Here is an 18238-nt window from a genome sequence, read left to right as displayed (position 1 = left end):
GCGATGTATCTTACATACCTTGGCCACAGTCACCAGCATCAAATCCGCAGGAGAGGACATTGCAGGCCTGATCACAGAATTTGTCTGCTAGCCAGGAATTAGCACAGCCTTGGTTACAGTATGAAACACCACTTATTCCTGCACCAAATTGCCATGGTGGTCCATTCCCGATACCTCCAACTGCACCTCCACCAGCAACATAGCGACTACCCCCACTGTTACCTACAGGGAAAGAAAAAAAAAAAAAATCCTAGTTATTTGAAATCCTTATTTCTGAAGAAAGGCATATTTTAAGCTGCAGTGTTAAAGCTAGACTGAAAATTTGACAATCTTACTTATCGACAGTGGAATTAAAATGGTGCAAATGCTAACTAGACCTCTGTGAGTTAGTGTACAATCTCACTGTAGAAGTTTAGGAACCAACTTACAATTGCAACAAGAACTCCAACATATTTTGTCTTAGCTTCAAAAAGGCAGGCAGGAAACTGATTTACTTCTTGTGCTTGCAGTCTTGACTTTACAGCCCCCTAGAGTGGTATCACCTCCTCAGTCCAGAAGTACCACTTTGTTTTCCTACCCTGCAGTGCTGAAAATTCCATCTAGGAACTAATGGTGCAGTTTCACAGTCCTGTTATTATTTGGATTCTGAGTCCAAATAATATATAGTATTTTTTTAATGCATTATACAATAATATATAATGATAATCATAATTTGAATTTCAAAACCCTTCCTTTCAGCTAGTCAAATTTGGTACCCAAAGATTTTCCTATGCCCTACTATTTGTTGTCATTTTCCATAGAAATTTGTAGTTCGCAAGAAATAAGGTTTTCATCTGTAATAAAGGAGGCAAATTTTGTAGTTACAGGAGAATGACAAATTGCAGAATTAATCTTATAAGAAAAAGCAAACAGTTCACTTTTTCTAAATTTAACATTGCTGTCTTACCAATGCAATCACCTCCATCCCAATCACATGCTGAGTTATTACAGGCTTTATCACAGTAACCATCTTTAATCCATGAGCCAGGACATCCCTCAGCACAGTTTGGCACAGGCCAAGTCAAATAAACCTGGAACAACATTACAGTCTGAGACAAGGACTGGGAAATAGAAGTCAACTGAGCTAATTTCTTGGAATACAGAGACTAAAATAATGCCTCCCTGTGTATAATGCCTTAAGTATTCATAAAGCTTTACAAACAGCTTTTAAACCCTACCATCTCTGAAGTATTTATTATCCTTTTCAAACAGAAGGAAGAACTGAAGATTCCCAAGGCCATACAGCAAGGCAGCAATGGCCAGAAATAGAAAGCAGGACATCCCAAATCCACTTCCGCAAACCATATTCCAATGAAAATTAAAATTTTATCTTTTCTCAGATAAGAAGGAACTTAAACTCTGAAATAGCCCTGCAGTTCACTTGTTCTCCTGACTCAAAATGTTTCTTCATTACTAACCAGTCATGAGATAAACAGCACATGTTGAACATAATCCCTGAAGCATCTGATCCTCTATGACTTAAATAATTCTAAGAATTGCCAAGATAAAAAAAAAGTGTGTGGGGGTGTGTATTTTCAACTGGGGAAGCATTAAAAACCACACACGTTTTCCTTTAGGCCTTACTGTTTCAAGATTTTAGCAGCACATTGCCTACTGAAACACTTACTGATCAGGCTATCACAAACAACATTGCACCTAAGCTGACTTTATCATCATAACTGAGAAGAATAACTAAAGAAAAATAGAAATACACTAACAATAAGATTTTGCAACTATATGCCTACATTCTTAAAGATTTAAAACAACTAAAACCCTCCTAACATCCTCAAGCACCAAAACAGTAATTTTAGGGTAGCTTAAACTAATTTTGTACAACCCTTCTGCGTGTGTACACAAGCGTACACATCTGCCTGCATGAAGTGCTTAATTCCGTGGTCTCTAGTGTCTTGTGCACTTACTGCTTTAATATAAATAATGAATATACATCTTAATTTTTTCCTCCGTATCACTCTTGTAGATCAAGCTCATGGATGAAAACTGCCGGCAACCAGAGTCTTTATGCATGAGCATTGCTAACATTTCCCTCAACCTGCATGCCTTGCTTTACCCTAGTTGTTGATAAGTCTGTTGAAAGACTAAATTCCTTGATGTTCATCAACATGAAACAATATATCTTAATAAATAATTATATATATGATTATATATAGATTAGGCAAAGATATTATGGGTGTCTGGAACAAAGGTAATTAGTGGTAAATTTAAGTATTAGACCAGTTTGAATGTCATGACCTCAGTGTTCCCATGGAAGAATTGATTCTGTTTTCTTTTGAACATTTCCCACAAAAAAAAAAAAGAATTTACAAGGGAGGGAAGCCTGACAGCTGCCAAACATCACATCAGTCTTAACTACGCTTCAACAGAAAGTGGGAGAATTAGAGAACAACACTGATAAACTACAGCCTGACAGAGGAACCATTATACCACCAGAAACCTGTGAGCAAATATGAAAAAATGTAATTCTGCAACACAAACATCAACACAGTACACACACACACAAAAAAAAGACAGAGCTCTCCCCACCCTGCACCTTTGCTAACAATTGTCTAGTTAAGAATCATGAACCTTTAGAGGTAGAAGGGGGAGTGGGAAGTGAAGGGAAATCTTATATTTGCTCTCCCATTCAAAGTAGTATTTCTTTGACTTTTGTTATATTAGCATAGAAAAGTTTTACGTCTACTACTTGTAAAAAATTTCATAATGGCTTACCTTTTGACCTTTAGAATGACTGTAAAAATCATCAGGCCAAACATCCTTCCCAAACATAACATCATCATTGAGATAAATAAACTTCTGAGAGAGGCCACTGATACGGTGAATGTGACTTTCAATAGCTGGTGAACTGAAGGTAGGCAAGTGACTCACATTCTGAAATATTTCCTAAAACAAAAAAGCCCCAACAACCCAAAACAGTTTCAGAAGGCAAAAATAAATTAAAAAAATCCCAAACCATGAAAGGTCAGGTACATCAGATATATTTGATACTTATCTACTAAAAAAAAAAAAAGTTTATCAAGAACAAGGAGAGATATGAAGGATGAAAAAGTGAAAATGTTTTAGCAAAAGAGAAAAACTTCGCTATCTCATTTTCCCCACACAAAACCATTTTCAAGTCTGCTACGTAAGTCAGAAACTGCACTTGGTTCAATGCAAAGACACAAACTCCTCTTTCACTGGGTACTGGATCAGGCCTAGTGTACACGTATCTATATTTCTCATGTAGTATAGGCTGCACAAAGTTTAAAGTAAGTTGAACTTGTTCCAGCATTCAAAAAGTCAGGATTCTTCCATTTCTTTCAAGTACCTTCACAAGCAGACAGCAACAGAAGTTGAATCAGTACCTTATTACCACTTAGGTTGCTCAGGGCTCCTATGGCATGTTCAGATACCAAAATTACTCCCGAATTTGTAATAAGAAGCTACTACAGTATTTTTGTTTCACTTATTCAGGAGGCTTCAAGAATTCCCTTTCTCTTTTTAAATAAGTTTTTTAGAATGCATAGCTACTTTTTGTGCAGCCACCATCTTAGTTCCAGTAATTGTAATCCATCCTGTCTCAACACAAGCTTATTAGGTTATTACTGGTCCTGAGAGAGTGTTTATGGATTCAGATTACATTTTCCTCTCTGCGGGTTTTTTATAAATAGACTTAATAAGGAAATTAGACATGGGTATACATTAGCTGAAGCCTCAGTATTTGGAAAAGTGGACTAAATTAAGGCTTGATATATATTCAGTTATCTGCTTAGCCAAAACACAAACTGGGGTTTAATAAAACCATGGATGAGACAGGGAAGAGGTGGTCACTTCTACCTTCCAAATCAATGCAGCCTTTAGCTGAAAGGGGATAACTGCATTTCAAAACAAACATAGAGTCTTTACCAGTGGCACTTTCATACTGGTATTTTTGTTTGTTTGGGGTTTTTAGTGGGTTTTTTTTTGTTGGGTTTTTGCTTGTTTGGGTTTTACCTGATGTGTCACTATGGTTATCCGAGGATTATCCAGGTTAAGCCAGGAAGGAATCTGCCCATTAGTGACGATGAAAATATGTCGTACCCAAGGGGCATGCCTCTCTATTGATCGTAATGAGTATCTCAGCTCTTCATTATCTTCAAAACGGCTGGCAGAAATATCTTCATCCTGTTTAGACTATATATAAAAAGAAAAAAAATCCTTTCTTAGATTTTAAATAGAACGTTCAAGTTCTGATCCAGCTAGGTAACACCAGTGTGCTTTAGCATATGGGTGCATAAGCATTTGAGGACACGACATTCAAAAATAGAAACTACACTGATCAAGTACCATTACTCTTCTAAAGGATCATATTCTTGTGAATTATCAAGGTGAACAATACAATCTTCTAACATCAGTGGCTGACCACCTGGTATCATTAGGATGTCTGCTGACCACACTGCAAGATGACAGTGCCTTGTGCGATCCCGGTTCTTGAAGAAAGAACTCCAGAAAAAACACAGCCTCCTGTTTTCCTGGATTATTAGTCTCAATTATTTCCTGATCTTGATCAAAAGCCAAGTTGCATTTCAAATCAGTAATATCACCTTTCAGAAATCCAGTTTTAAGAGGGTGGGCCCTTCCAAGTACATTGCATCATAATCCGTATATAAGTGTCACCTAATATAGATACACTGGAAGTGTCATGATGTAGCAGCTCTTCAATTTTCCCCCACTCTTTCATTTTAAAGAATTTAAGCAGGAGAAGGTTAACAAAACTGAGCCTAATATTCACTATCAAATACCTAAATGTTTCCATATGTTTTTGTTAAAAAGACAAAATTTTAATTAGAAGCTCTTGAGGTAAGTAACAAAATTAGATTACATGACATTGTAACATATGTTTCTTTTCCCATTTATGAGAACTTAATGACCTCTTCTAAAAACAACAATTAGGGCCGCCTAAAAGGAACATTTCTAAAAGAAGTATGCCCAACTGAAACAGGAAACTCAAGACAAATTTGAACATTTAACAATAACTGCAGATTCTACATACTGTAAATAAGTCTCCTTCTTTTCTAACATGTACAGTAACACAGCTTGCACATTCTCAAAAACATAACAACTGAAAACATTTCAGCAACATCAACATCCATTGGCCAGGTACCCATATACAAAATAACGTACAATTTCAACATGGGGAATTATAAAGTCTGAGAGCGGGTTTGTATTAACAAGGAGAAGTTCTCCAAAAGCCAGGTTGACAGGATACAGACTGCAAGTTTTGCTGGAGAGGGCACGTTTTTTTTACCCATGCCACTTGGCATTTACTGTAAAATTAAATTGTAGCAAGAGAAAAAACCCAAGATTTTAGAAGATCTTATCTTGAAACAGACACCTTGTTATTTTATTTCCTTTTGCTAGATCAAACATCCTTGCTTGTATTAAAAGCATTCAAAGCAAACCTCCTTTCCTTACAGACACCTGTATTTCAGGTCTTTAGAATCTTTGGAAGCGAAGTAATTAGCATTTGCTCAGCATATATGACCCTGCAAAGCAAAACATGCCTAAGAAACACATCGGGAAGGAGATAGTCATGTTTGTTAATAAAGCCCTTTGTCTCCCCAACACAAGAAGCCTGCTTATCTGCAAGTCAGAATCAGTTAAGCCTTTCAGGACTTGACTGCACACAACGTTATCAGAACATGTACAGAGGGCCAAATTTTACACTTAGTGGAGAACATAAAAATTTAAATTAAATGTGACTCTGTTTGATCCTTCTTCCTCCTTGATTTCAGAATTTGACAGTGTGCTTGTGATGTTTTCTTACAACATAATACTGGATTCTTAACACTTCCAAGCTTCTGGAGGAAATCCCGTGTTCCTTGTCATTGACTAGTTAGCCTCTACTTGCACTTTTTAAATACTACAACCTTTACATGCTGAAACAGAATTTGCCCACCTGACTGACAGAGCTGAGGTCCCACAGTAAATAAGCAGGATTAAGTGTCAGTTCTTTTCCATCTATAGTCATGTTCTTCTTTGCTTGCTTGCTCAGTTCTTGGAAACCCTTAGGGTTATTCAGTTGCAAGAGAGCCACGCTGGCTTCTGAATAGAGCTGCAACTATAGAAGCAGAGAAAATAATTTCTGGCATGCACCCACAGCGGCACTCTTCCTTTGCCAATTCCATCTTTTTGTGCTATTTTTCTTACTAGAGTTACTAATAAGAACGACTGGTAAACATGGTTTTTAAAGAACTACAATTTTGTGAGAACACAAAAAGGGGTAGTAAAATGAGAAATGAAAAACATTTAAAGATACAGAACATTTCTAGATGCTTAATTTTCACTTTCCCAAGAAAACTTCTCTTTACACAATGATCCAGCAACAGTAAAGCTGTCCATGTTATAAATATTTCTGGAGTAGGTGAACATTCCTATCCGATCCATTCTCTCCCAGCCCCAATAACAAAATTCATATTTTAATCACAACTTTATTATATGACTGAAAAAATCATACTTTTTTTCCCCATCTTAATCAGCCTATGCTCTTATCAGAAAATTATGGCCACCAATTCATCGTTGCTGTCAGAAGCGTGAAATTTTCGGAATGGTTTACAGATCAATCTACAGCTCAGAAATCTGAGATACAAAGGGCTCCAGAACTAATCCATGTGGGTCTCCAAGTCCTTAATGATGGTTGCCAATATGCTGTTAAGGTCATTTCTTAGCTGGGGACTGTTTGATCTGTTTGCCGTTTTTATCTCTTGCCACTAGTAAGTCTGTATATCAGATTTCATAATGCACAGGATAAGAAGGGGCTTGCACTACATGCCCTCTCTAACAGCTAGTATAGCTTACAAATTAAAGGGCACCAAAACATTTTGCTAGAAATGTAGCATAACCCAATAAAATGCTGTGTTTACCGTATGAAGTAGCATGAGCAGACACAAACAAGCTGAAAGTAGAAGTGCACTTTGATTCTCCAAGTGCATGCATTCAACAGTCAGATTGAGAATAAATGCAGTTAATCATTAACAATATTTACTAGATGCTATGCTTAATTTTTATCCTTCATGCAACATAAGACAAATAAGCACATCTACCAGATTTTCACTTGCATAAGATCTGTAAAAGCAATTCATAAGTTAACAAAATTTGAATACTGTCATGTTCAAAAACAGCAAAACCATCACAGTTTATTTCATAACACCCTTAAGTGATTTCTTTTTCTTTATTTTTTATTAAATCTGACCCTTTCTGCTCATTTTACAACACTTGTCCCAGAGTTAGCACCCCTTCCCTTAGCAAGGCCAGCTGTCTCACTTGTGACATTTTAAAGCTGTTGATGCTTTGACTCATATGCTATTTGAGATCTTTCAATCTGACTTATGAGGCCTGCCATTAGAAAAATCTGATAAATCTCAGACCTTCCAGGGAATCATCTGAACCTACGGGTGGAAAGGATGGCTTCAGTAGCTAAATGGCTGAGGTATAGTTACGGACTGCAGCTAGCAACCTCCAAAAATATCGATATTGAAATGCTACAGATTGCAAAGCTGCCATCAGTGGCTATGTGCTTTATTTAGGAATAAAACAGCGTCACACAGTCCCTTAGAATCTGTCATTTAAAACACACATATAACAAACCAAAAATATTACCATTCTAGAGCTTTGAAAGCATTTAAGAACATTTAGTTTCTCTTTAACTTGTTTGCACCAAACTCAACAAAATAGGTAGCTGTACTACAGATTCCCAACTGGATTTATTACAAATACTTCCCCTTTTCCCCAGCTAACACAGCATACATGCTCTAGGTTTTTAAATATGTAACAATCCAAACACAAACAAGTAGTAGAAAAAGTGCTCCGCTGCTCATCATCGGCGTTAAGATAACCCCTGCACTGAATAGATTATTTTTATTACATCAATGTTTTTCTCCACCAATACCTTTTTTTAAGAAATAGGTCTTTTCATAAGCCAAGCTATCGATACAGTTAGTTAGATTTCAATGAAGTTATCTGGTGACATAACTAACTACAAGCTCTGCTCCAAGCATTCTGTTGCTGGTATATTCAAAATGGAATTCTCTCCTGGCAGATTTTCTAATGTTTCACAGGTATTAATCTCCTCTCAGGGGGGACACATGCAATTGCCCATTCACTTGAAATATTACCTTCTAGATAACATCTTCATCCTGACAAAACAGGTCGGCAGATCCAAAAGTATTGTGAAAATAGAACAGAAAAACAAGCAGGTAGACGCACAGAGTCGGCATGATCAGGCGAGCCTCTGCTTCTAACACAAGCAGGCTGAAAGCCACCATGCAGGCACATGCTCAGACCACCACCTGCACATATTTATATCATGCACTTGAAAACGAGACAGGAAAACTGTGTTCTCTCTACCAGGTAACTTTAAATGCCAGTTCTCCTTTGGAGCCAGCATGTCTGGCAATGCTTAGACTTACTAGACTAGGAGGCAGGCTAAGGCACCCCATGCAGAAATAAACACTTTCATTTCCACATTCTCAAGGTAAGAGGCCTCGAGAGCAGATTTTTTTCTGAGGTGGGACTTGGACTCTTAACCAGTCTTTAAATTATTATGCTTTATCTTCTGAATGACCAAAGCTGATTGTTAAGGAAATGAGGTGCTCCTTTTTTCACACTCCCGTATGGATATTGGGAAAACTCATATGCCCACATAGCAAGGGAAGGGGGGAGCATGTATTGTCTTAAAGAGTTACAAAAAGCTTTACAAATATGAAATACTGTTGTCTTTACAAATTTATCAAGTTCCTTTTATAAGGTGACATAGTAGGAGGGTCATCTCATAGTCAAAACCAATGCAATACCCTAGGGGTTTTTTTCTGCAAAGCTTACTTATTACATCTGTGTGAACATACAACACCAACTCCTGAAGCCACCTGTCTGCTCCATCAACACTGACAAGAGCAGCAGTAAGAATCCCAGACTCCCCACCCTCAAGGCAGTGAGGACAGCAAACACCCAGCATCACTGTGCCTGCAGGTTCCTATGTGGATTTTCTTCCATTAGTAAGACAAGGTCATTAAGACACATTACAGCCCTTAGTTTCCAACATAACTTGTCCACATATTCGTATATTTGTGTGCATGCTGATTAAAGAGGAAACTATTTCGCAAAGGAAGGAGATCTGCAAGCTCTCGGTTTTATCTGAAACAATCAGTATATTAAATCTTGAAGTAAAGTCACCTTTCTCCAAAAATTTTCACTACTGTATACTATTTCAGTGAAAAAGTGTTAGCATGATAGCCTCATCATCAAAAAACAAAATCAAACAGATCAAATCCCCTTGCCCTTTCAATCCTTCCCTTGTCAGCGTTTACATCGCTACCTAGTTTTTAAGTCACGAGCACCTCTTCTAGGCCAAATAATGGTTTCCTTTAGAAATGTAGGTAAGGGGGGAAATGAAAAGTGAAAATTTTTTTTCAATTGTTCTTCATTTATAGGTACAATGTAACATCTTTACAGCCTTTTAAGAAATACGGCTTAGCTGCACAACCAGAGTAACACCTCCATCTAGTGGCTTACTAATGCACCATTAAGAAAGCATGGAAAATAAAAAGCAGGCAAGTATAATTTTCAACTACACCTGTCATAACACACACAAGGTAGAACAACAAATGTGATCCGCAAACACACTGCTGCTTATCCATATCATTACATTACAGTGCAGGCCATAAGTACAAAAATTCAGTAGACCATAACATACATAATTCACCTTGGAAATTGACTCATTATATATTAAATCTTCACGATTTAACCCCCTCTAGTTGAGATTAGCTGCTTTTCACAGAGATTTTTAGATTTTTAGAACAGGAAACACCTGGCCCAGATATCTAAGCAATTTTTGGTCATCTTTGGATTCAGAAGTTATTTCAATCAAAGTGATCCAATTAAAGCAGCATTATCAACATTCAACACAAACGCATCAACAGCTACACTCCTTCCTTTCTCACCTTTCTTTCTTTCTGATAGCAGCACTGTTAAAATTTTTTTATTTCTTTACTTCCAGCATTGCACTAAGAAACAGCCACTTAGAGCACGCAGAAACCCATTAAGCATCAGGAGGCAGCTATGAGACACAAATCTAGCCTAAACTCAGGTGTAACTTTCTTCCTGTCCACCAGGCATCTCACACCACTTCACAGACCTTAGATGCCAGAAGTGATAACAGCAGAGGAACTGCTGTAAGTTTCAGTAAGGACTGTAAACAACCAACCTTTCTTCTACTTAACTGTAGCATTAACCTAGCATCTCTCTCTTTGGTAAGGAGAAAACCACACTTGGTTATGTTTACCATAACTGCCTACCTACAACATCCACTGAATGAAGAACTGATTCTGAGCTAGGATCTTAGTAAAGGCTTCTATATAACCTCATTCACACTTCATACGTAAAAATTTTTATCCTTGCAAATAAAACATTTCTTACATTTATATACATATGTTCCATTGTAGGTATAACATAAATAAACTGCTGCTATCAAGAGTAGAGAACTGGTTGGGGAAGAATCTGCTGCTATGGCCACACAGGGTACAATAATCCCAATTTAATTGTTCTAAAGCATCCACCACCAGGAAAAGAAACACAGACGGCAATGACAACTGGATGAATAAACTGCAGAATGCTGTGGATACCTGAGAAAAATTGTGTTTATATAGAGATATGACTAACCAAATTGCAAAGAGGAGCTCTTAGGAACAGATAATGAGCTGATCACAATGGTAATGTTTACACAAAGATAAGAACACACCAAGGAAAAGAGAACCAGCACAAACAGAAAGACTTGTGATCAACTGGATGACACATGACTGATGACAAGGAGAAAAACACAACCAAGACAGGGTAAGGAAAAGTCATGTAGAAAGAAAATAAGCATTGGATGTCACTTCCATAAAAACAGACAAGGAGATGGGAGACATATCTAAGACACGCCAGAGATGCAGTCTTTATGTTTATCTGGACAGCAATGCAAAAACACAGAGAAACTATAGCATTTTTAAGATTTGTTAAAGAGATAAGCTAGTCATCAGTTTGGATACAGACAACAGATTAGCCAGCTGCTTGGACATGAGAAGCAGAACTGAAACACAGAAAGAACCCGTCCATAATGTTTTTTGTTGGACTAATACCGCTAGGGGATCGTATGGGAATGGAAAAAAAGATGATGAAAGGGATCATCTGATGAAACAACAACAACAAAAAAAAAAAAGACTGCAATCAAAAAATTAAGGTCCAGGCAGAATCATTCCACAAGTCTTAAAACCACAAGATAATAAAAAAAACCAGCAGATGGCTCAAAAGCAATTAGGAGAAATCTGGCTATTTCATTCTGCCAAGGTGTCCATGAAAGATGGAAGGTCTCTATTATAGCACAAGAGACATGGGCTAGTCTGAGAATAAAGTCTGTGCTTGACAGATTTACAGCAGAAATCCTAGAGAGAATGATGAACTACTCAGTGCTGGAAGCCAAAATCCACACAGGAGTATTAAGGAGAAGAAGCATCAACACTGACATGAACAATAATTAGATAATGCAATTAGAGAAATAACCACAACTAATGAAGTTAGAAAGTGCCTGGGGAGAGCTGGGGAACAAGGAAAAAAAACACCAGAAAAAACCAACCCCACAACAACAGGTATTCTTATACTAAAAGAAGTGTGTTTTAGCAGCAAAAATATTAGTACAAGCCGTGGCACCAGACATCAGAGGGAAGAAGAAGAGGTGGTAGAACATCAAGGACAGAAAGATACTGAAGGCTCCAAGAAAGACAAATAAGAGTTACTCTGACAAATAAACACCAAGTGTTACGGACACAAGGCACCAGAACTGCCCCCCACCCCCCACCACCCCCCCGCCCCCAAAGTAGATTACTATGTATAAAAGAACTGACTTAAGTCAAAATCATTTTGGAAAAAGAGCATAAAGCAACATCTGCTAAGGGACAGGGAATGAAATTCCAAGTATTGTTTGAGGGGGGAACATTCCTCAGAACTATGTTACTATGAGAGCTTATATCTATGATGTTCAACCAGAGAACAAACATTGCCTAGCATGGTGCTCAAATATATTCCCAGAGGTGGAAGCAGACAGATTTCTTTTCCACCAAATAATCTCTGAAGTGATAGAGGCAATACTATTTCAGATACCAATTCGTAATTAATGAGAACGTTACAGAAGAGCTGCTCTGCTCCTAGAAAATAACCCTGGGTCAGGAAAATATAAGCTAATTGATTTTAAATTGAAAGAGAAAAAGAATAATTAAGGAACATCTTGTTACTAAATTTCTTGAATGCTAAAGGGCAAGTTTAATAAATGAAAAGAGCTGGTAATTGAAGTCAAAGGTATTCTGAGCTCTTCAGCTCCATGAAGTCAAATGCATTAAAACTACTGGAAACCTGTAATTTAAGCTGTGGTAAGGAACTAGAAAAGGCTCCAAACCCCAAATGGATGAACCTGCCCTCAAAGAAAATTCTTAAGATGGCTCAAAGGAGGGAAGCTTTCAACAAACAATGCTCCTCATGCAAACCTGAAATGAAGAACCTAGCATCTCAGACAGCGAAACTTAAAGTACCATCTCCTGTTTGATAACAACCTCATTTCTCTACAGTAAACACCATTTCTTTAAAGCAATTAAGAAAATACCCACAGCATATGAAACAAGCAGAGACTGGCAGTTTGACCATACAAATATCCACTGCTATTTAACCAATGTGCCACTAAAAAAAGAGAAGGAAGGATACCTTGGCCACACCAGAGCACATCCACCATCACTCACCCAAACTAGTGACAGATTCACAATAGCTAGAGGCAATTTTTAGGAACAGCACCAATACATGGCAGTGGAAGAATGCAAGGGAGGTTACGTAGAAATGGTGGCAGCACTATTTGCAATGACCATAATCTAGCACACAGCAAGTTTCTGACAGTCTGCCAGCCTTGGGTTAGCTACATACTACATATTTTTCACCATGTAAAAAGTTCTGGTGATGCCTCATTTAAAATGCTATATAAAATTCCAGTCAATTGTGTCGAAGGCAGACAAATCCACCATGGAAGTAGCAGGGAAGGGCTGTCAGAATGATGAGAGGAAAGGAGAGCCAATGCTGTGGGATGAGCACTGCCTGATTAACTTATTAAAACAATGGCTAGGAAAAGTCATAGCCACTCTCTATGAATACACTAGAGATGTAAACAAGGGCAAAGGAAAAGAGCTGTTTAAGCCTAAATAAGTTTAAGAGCGCTCTCTGTTAAGCTGTTTAAGAGCATGTAGGAAGAGAGGTACAAATGTGTTTACTTTGGAAGGTTTCTACCATTAGTGAGACTCTAAGACAGCCTGCTAACACAAACAAGACAAGAAAGAAGAAATTCAGCTTGCATTAAGTTGGAGTGTGACCAGCCTATAAAAGAGGTTACACAATATCATTTCTGCAATAGCAGAACGCGTGATTTGTTAACCCAGCCTGCCAAAAAAAAAGACAAGGAAAGGAAGTCATGATCATTCAAGCACCAAGAACAAGGCATAAAGTGAATTAGCACACCCTACAGGTGGGCATCAGGCTAACAAAGACAGATTACCTATGGATTGACATCCCTTTATCCCTGCTAACTCCTTTTCCCTCCACAAACTCCCTGGCCTCAGCCCCTTTCACACCACCAATCACATCTCTCTCCAATACAGAAGCCAATTATTTTCACAGACTTTTTAAACTTTTACCTATCTGTTAAACCTGGCTGTAACTGGAAAAGGTGTCCAAATGGCAGGGGAGAATAGAAGGCACGAAATGTTAATGGATGGCACGGTCACACAAGTTGTGATCTACTGTTGCCTTACAGGTGGGTAACTTTAAGTGCAACTTGCTCAAGACCATACAGAGTACCTGGCAGAGAGAAATACAGCATTCAGCTGTGAAACAATCCAGTGTTGTTACTATTAAGATAATTCTTCTAAAAGCAAAGAGGGAAGAAAAAAAGCTAAGAAGCTACATAAACAAAATTCATCACATTAAACAAGCCAGTGATATAGTATACTTCAGCAAGACAACAGCCTATAGGCAAATAGCTGAGAGAAACTGGTAAGGCTGGTACTTTTTAATCAGTTGCAGGCTAGCAAATCTAATGCCTAATAACTTGCAGTCACAGAATGGACAATTGGTCTTTTGAAGGCAACTATTTGAGTCACTATTTACTACTCTTCACAACTCAAGAAAACAGAATCACACAGAAAAATAGATTACTATCAGAAATATCCTAAGTCTTCTAGGTGGGTGAGATCCTGTATGCTAATCATTCCAAAAAAACAATACAACTAAGCCACGCTTTCCTCCAGACCCTTACCAGTTTTACTTTAGAGGCCAGGCTCTCTGGTAGTTTTGTTCGTAGCTGATTTGTTTCTTTGAATGTAGCTGGAAATCCACTAAGGAAGGCCAAGTCTTGCAATAATACTAGACCTGGAACTTCTTTGTCTGTAGTCTAAAAACAAGAAAATGGGGTATAAAGACTTTTTTAAACTTACAGTAATTCACATTTATCTGTCAATCCTTTGTCACGTGACAGATTTAATAGTATATATTTTGTCACTTAAACCAAACTTCAAAATTGAAATAAGGGTTATGTTAGAAGCTTTCACTTCTTACTACATGTGAGTTATGGAAAGAGAATAGCACAGAAACACTTTCTAAAAATGTACAAAAAGTTTAACATACACAAAAGCTAATCAACAGATTTTAAAAGTACATACCAAGTAACCCCTCCATACTATCTGTTTGCTGTTGTCTTTTAACATTCCAGAATGCGCAGCTTCAACTAGAATACATAAAATGCATTGCAAATCAAAAACTGAAAGTCACTTCTTTTGTATATTCTAGTAACTAAGATATACTTTTTCTAATTAAAAAGATTTGGATATTTATGGTGTGAGGAATTGTCTTTATAACTGGTAAAAAATTCTTGGTGATAAAATAAACACCAGTGGTTGGGCTAGTGGGTGGTAGCGGTTGGGCACTACATGTTAAACAAAATAAGAAGCCCATACCTGCTCTAAGATCCTACTTATATATGCTGAACACATGGATAATTTTGTTTTAAGGTATGCAATCCTTTAAGCAAGGGCAGAACTTATTGCACAATATTCAAACTAGACTTCACAGCAATTAAAAGAGGATTTCTAAAACTAATCTTCCCCAGTATAAACCTCAGTCTTCTGATATTATCAGTGCAACACAACTATTCAGATATCAAGCCTGTTTTGCAATAGTCTTTTAAAGCATGGAACTCTAATCACCTGTAATCAGTTGTCTGGGAGGTGAGCAAACAGTATCATTAATGTAATCACTTAGAGGAACAGACTGAGGGCAAGAGACACTGGATGACTTGCTAAAGTCAAACAAAAAAAATCAGTGGCAGAGTTAGTATTGGAGGGGAATAAAACCCCAACCCTAATTCACCGCAACTTATTAAAAAGCTTCCTCTAGAAAACTGGCTGGAATCTGACAAACAGGTTCTTACCATCCTTAGGGCTATCAAAAACAATTACTGTCACGTTGGTAGAAGGATTTTTTGGTTTTGCTACAAAGAACATATTGTTAGCAGCTTGTAAAGCAGGATGAATGGACAGCAGGTCTTTCAGTGTGACATTGGTAGGCAGCGCAGGATCCAGGACAAGCATTGGCACTTTGATGCAGTGCGTCAGCAAACACTCCAGTTGCTTCTCACTACAGCAAAATACCAAAGGTACATTTAACACTAGTAGAAAATTTAAGACAAAAATTGATGTTAGATGCAATGCGAGATGTTTTTGTAAAATCTGATCAATTATTTCTAACATCTGCTGGGGCAGGGGGAAATTATTAAGAGCATGCTTATTTTGCTGCAGAAGACGAATATCTGACTGTTACAGTTTAGTTCATTCCCATAACTGTTTTTCAGAAGTTTCCAAGATTTCAAAGTTTGCCCACAGTGGAAACCTTATAAAGATCTCTAAATTGCAGAATGACCAAGCCAAATGAAGAATGGGACAGACCAGGCCCTGCCGCTCCCTGGCAGCGGAGGCATAAGAGGCTTGGACCCTCCATAGACAATTACTTGCAGTGCCATGTATACAAATGGCAGGTGAAAGAAGCACTGAAAAAATTTTCATGCTTTTGAATTATAAAACTCCAGGTACTTATGCATTAAAAATCCACACTCGGAATAGGAACGATGCCTAACCAGTGACAAGGATATGCTTTCTGAACTTCAGAAATTGTCACATTTTAAGAAACTCATTCATATATGTCACAATAACATTACTTTTATTCAACATATATATATAATCATGCTGTCAACTTTTCCTGAAGTGACATAGAAGGAAAGCATACACAGGCTATAGAAAACCAAACAACCTCCCCAACCAGCATCTGCTAACAATGAGTAGGATATCATTTATTCCCATTTATGCCCCAAACCACAAAAACTCACCTCTTTTTTGTTGGTTCTGTTGCATTCTTTCCGAGGATTTCCCTATTACAAAATTAAAACAGCTACATTAAATAACCGTGAATTGACAGTAAGGAATTTAGTGTAATTTCAGATTGTTAATTGAGTCAGGGACACGTTGTGAAAGCACCGATAACCCAGTTATAAAACTGCCAAGGCCTTGCCACTGGCCTTGCCAAGGTGAGCACAGGCTGACACACGTACTCCTCACTGCTCACCCTTGTGCAGTGCAGCTCAAAAATTCTTGGTTGTGCTGACAGCTGTGGCAGCAGGACTCTTTTTGCTAACAGGTTTTTCAGGGTTTATTATTAGATTACTTAATGAAACAGATGTTGTTATGAAATACACTGGTAAGAAACTAGGATGAAGTGACCTGAAACGAGGGTGACTTGATTTTTTTTTTTTTTTGCTTAGTATACATATCCTGATAAGGTTTATCATGCATTTGCCATGTGCTCATAGAAGCTAATGAGGTTTATTGTAAAGGTAGTGCAGTGCTGATGCTAAATAATAATTATATCAGAAGGGCACCCTTCTACACATACCAACAGAAAGAGAACCACCATCCATCAAGCTACTCTCTCCCACTGAAGAATAAAGAACCTGGACCATGACTAGCTCAATTCAGGCAATCAACAAGAAAGTTATAATGTACTAAGTTTTGCTACACACTACAAAATATACACTCATTAGCAGAGATATATAGCATCCTTGCCTTTGTCTTCTACAGTTATCTTGATCCCATGAAACAGCTCTTTTTGCAACAGTGCTAACTGATTTCAAAGTACATGAAACAAGTTATCTACAAGGCGGAGAACCAGATGCCCCTGTAGATAATGAATGTGACACGGACATGAGTCTTGCTCATAAGCTTGATATCAACTTTCCAAATCAGTGTTATGGAAAAAAACAGTATGTGTTTTTCCCTTTGTAAAACAGGAATCACAGCATGAGTGATGACAAAGCTAAAACCACTAACATTTGCAATGTGAACTGCTGGGAAAAGATTAGTATAAATTGAAAGCTTTGCAGAGCAGAGACCATGTCTATACTTAAGATGTTTAAACTTAATGGATTTAAAGTTCTACTAATACTTTCATTGTTTAGGTAGCAAAACAAAGATCCAGAATTTCACTTGTGATCACATTGTCAGTGGTACCTAAATTGCAAGTCATAACATTCCAAAAATCAGATCAATCCACTCACTTGCGGATTTCAGATTATTCTGAATTAAACCATTACAACCCTTAAAATACAGGCTTGTTCTTCCATTTAGCATATTTTCTGGGAAAACAGATCATGTGACCACAGAGTTGCTTATTACAAACTAAAACAATGATTACAAGACACAATCCAAGGTATCTGCAGCAGCCTGTGTTTGAAGCCTTAGATCAGTAATTTTGCAGAACAGTATAGCACAATCTATAACACCAAATGCAGCAATACATGTCTTTCCCTCCTTTGTTAGAAGGCTGAGTCATACCTTTATAACATGAATAAATTATTTTCCTCTTTCTCAGTTTCAGTGTTTGGGAGACTACAACTCTAACTTTAAAAAGTAGCCTTTAAGAAACATATGCGTAAGATTTTAAGCCCATTATAAAAAGAAATACTGGGGGGGTGAGGAGGAAGAAGGGGATGAAGAGAGGTTATACATTTGAGATATAGTTTTATTACTATTATTTACAAATGGAGTTATAGAAATCA

The 18238-nt window shown here is 37.5% G+C and overlaps 1 protein-coding gene across 4 annotated transcripts in view; it reads right to left on the bottom strand.

Annotated features, from left to right (window-relative positions):
• The window catches only part of GNPTAB (N-acetylglucosamine-1-phosphate transferase subunits alpha and beta), a 47900-nt gene that overhangs the window by 18491 nt on the left and 11171 nt on the right, over nucleotides 1–18238 (bottom strand). For all 4 annotated transcript variants that reach the window (XM_075720956.1, XM_075720973.1, XM_075720965.1 and 1 more), the window contains exons 4-12: nucleotides 16514–16555; nucleotides 15563–15768; nucleotides 14796–14860; nucleotides 14393–14527; nucleotides 5972–6133; nucleotides 4027–4206; nucleotides 2767–2937; nucleotides 947–1070; nucleotides 19–222 (exon numbers count right to left, since the gene is read on the bottom strand). In XM_075720956.1, the coding sequence (XP_075577071.1) occupies nucleotides 19–222; nucleotides 947–1070; nucleotides 2767–2937; nucleotides 4027–4206; nucleotides 5972–6133; nucleotides 14393–14527; nucleotides 14796–14860; nucleotides 15563–15768; nucleotides 16514–16555 (1289 nt within the window). The remainder of the gene's footprint in view (nucleotides 1–18; nucleotides 223–946; nucleotides 1071–2766; nucleotides 2938–4026; nucleotides 4207–5971; nucleotides 6134–14392; nucleotides 14528–14795; nucleotides 14861–15562; nucleotides 15769–16513; nucleotides 16556–18238) is intronic.

Source organism: Pelecanus crispus, chromosome 1, assembly GCF_030463565.1.
Source record: "Pelecanus crispus isolate bPelCri1 chromosome 1, bPelCri1.pri, whole genome shotgun sequence".
NCBI lineage: Eukaryota > Metazoa > Chordata > Aves > Pelecaniformes > Pelecanidae > Pelecanus > Pelecanus crispus.
This window is presented reverse-complemented; position numbering and strand designations above follow the sequence as displayed.